General features: G+C 47.8%; 1 protein-coding gene across 1 annotated transcript in view; it reads left to right on the forward strand.

Annotated features, from left to right (window-relative positions):
• Positions 1 to 1,574, forward strand: part of RPS6KA1 (ribosomal protein S6 kinase, 90kDa, polypeptide 1) — an 18,391-nt gene that overhangs the window by 12,408 nt on the left and 4,409 nt on the right. The window contains 2 exon segments of the mRNA XM_009080247.1: positions 869 to 971; positions 1,539 to 1,567. Of these exon segments, the coding sequence (XP_009078495.1) occupies positions 869 to 971; positions 1,539 to 1,567 (132 nt within the window).

Below are 1,574 nucleotides of genomic sequence, written 5' to 3' on the forward strand. Positions count from 1 at the left end.
ACCTCCAACCCCTGTCCCCATCCATTCCAGTAATCCTTCCTCAAGCTAAAGTGATGTAGCTGTTTCATACCAGGGTTGGCTGTCGCTTCACCCAGGTCTGAATGGACTCATCTCTCAGCAGTGAGTTTTCACTGGGGTTTGGCACAACAAGGTTTGTCTTGCACAAAATGTAGAGGAATCAGGGAAACATTCCTGGCAAGGAAAGACCCTGTTTTGTCAGAGAAGCAGGGCAGTCACTGAACAGGCATTTCCCAACTGCTTCTGGCCAACTCCCTACTTTACCACATAATATTGTTTCTTCCCTGTTTTCCTTTACTTGGTCAGGGATTTGAGGATTACTTCAATCCTTCCAAGGCCCCCAACAAGTTGCTGGACTGACCCTCCAGCAATGCCAGTAAAGGCTATGTCCAGTTTTTGCTTCGAGAAGCGATTAAAAAAGGGAGGAAAAACACTTCTGGGAGTTTTGGGATACAAATGTCCTCCTAAGGTGTCTCCTCTGGCCATCCCTGGGGAGATACAAAGCAAAGCCCTAATGGGAATTAGGAGGAGGTGGAAGAGCCTGGTGAGGAAAACACTTTATGGATAATGTATATGTCATGTCAGTATGGATAATACTTTGTGTTTGGAGTGGAGGCAACTTGCCTATAGAAGACTTACCTACATGATTTAATATATGGTAGAACTTGTAGTGTTTCCCCACAAACTGACTCAAAAGCACAGCACTGGCCAAAACATCCTCCCTCAAGCTGTTGAGCTGTAGCTAAATGCTAAGCCACAAAGTTTCACAAAATCTCTTCTTGCCTCTTGTTCCTCACACCCTCTGCACCCTCCAGAGCACTTACCTGGCTGAATGGTCTGTGTTTTGCAGAAACTGTACCGCAGGGAAATCAAACCTCCCTTCAAGCCTGCAGTGGGACAGCCAGATGACACCTTTTATTTTGACACAGAATTCACGTCACGTACGCCGAAAGGTTCGTATGACTCCACTCAAAGGCCAAGTTTCCTGTGTGAGATGACACTCTGTGGCTTAATACCTGAGTATCTGCTGCCAGCAGGGCAAGCTGTGCCTCAGGCTGGTACTGCCAGCTCAGATGGTTCAGCCATACAGATGTTTGGCTCTTGTCCCAAGGACAAACAGAAATGGCCTCGAGTTCCAACAGGGGAGGTTTAGGTTGGATATTAGGAAATCTGCTTCATGGAAAGGGTTGTCAAGCACTGGCACATACTGCCCAGGGCAGTGGTGAAATCAGCATCCCTGAAGGGATTTAAAAGACATACGGATGTGGCACTTGGGCACATTGTTTAGTGGTGGCCTTGGCAGTGCTGAGTTAATGGTTGGACTCACTGATCTTAGAGGGCTTTTCCAAGCTGAATGATTCCATGATTCCCTTTGGAATGTTGGGGGTAAGCTCAGTACTGCTGCTGTGGCTCTGGGCTGGGACAAACTAGAGATGAGCTGTAGCTCCTGGAGAGTGAGGAGAAGGCTTCTGCTTTGCAAGATTATCCCTCTTCAAGTTGTCTCTGCACTCCTATTGCAGATTCCCCAGGTGTCCCCCCCAGTGCAGGAGCCCATC

Source organism: Acanthisitta chloris, unplaced genomic scaffold (assembly GCF_000695815.1).
Source record: "Acanthisitta chloris isolate BGI_N310 unplaced genomic scaffold, ASM69581v1 scaffold14258, whole genome shotgun sequence".
NCBI classification, from domain to species: domain Eukaryota; kingdom Metazoa; phylum Chordata; class Aves; order Passeriformes; family Acanthisittidae; genus Acanthisitta; species Acanthisitta chloris.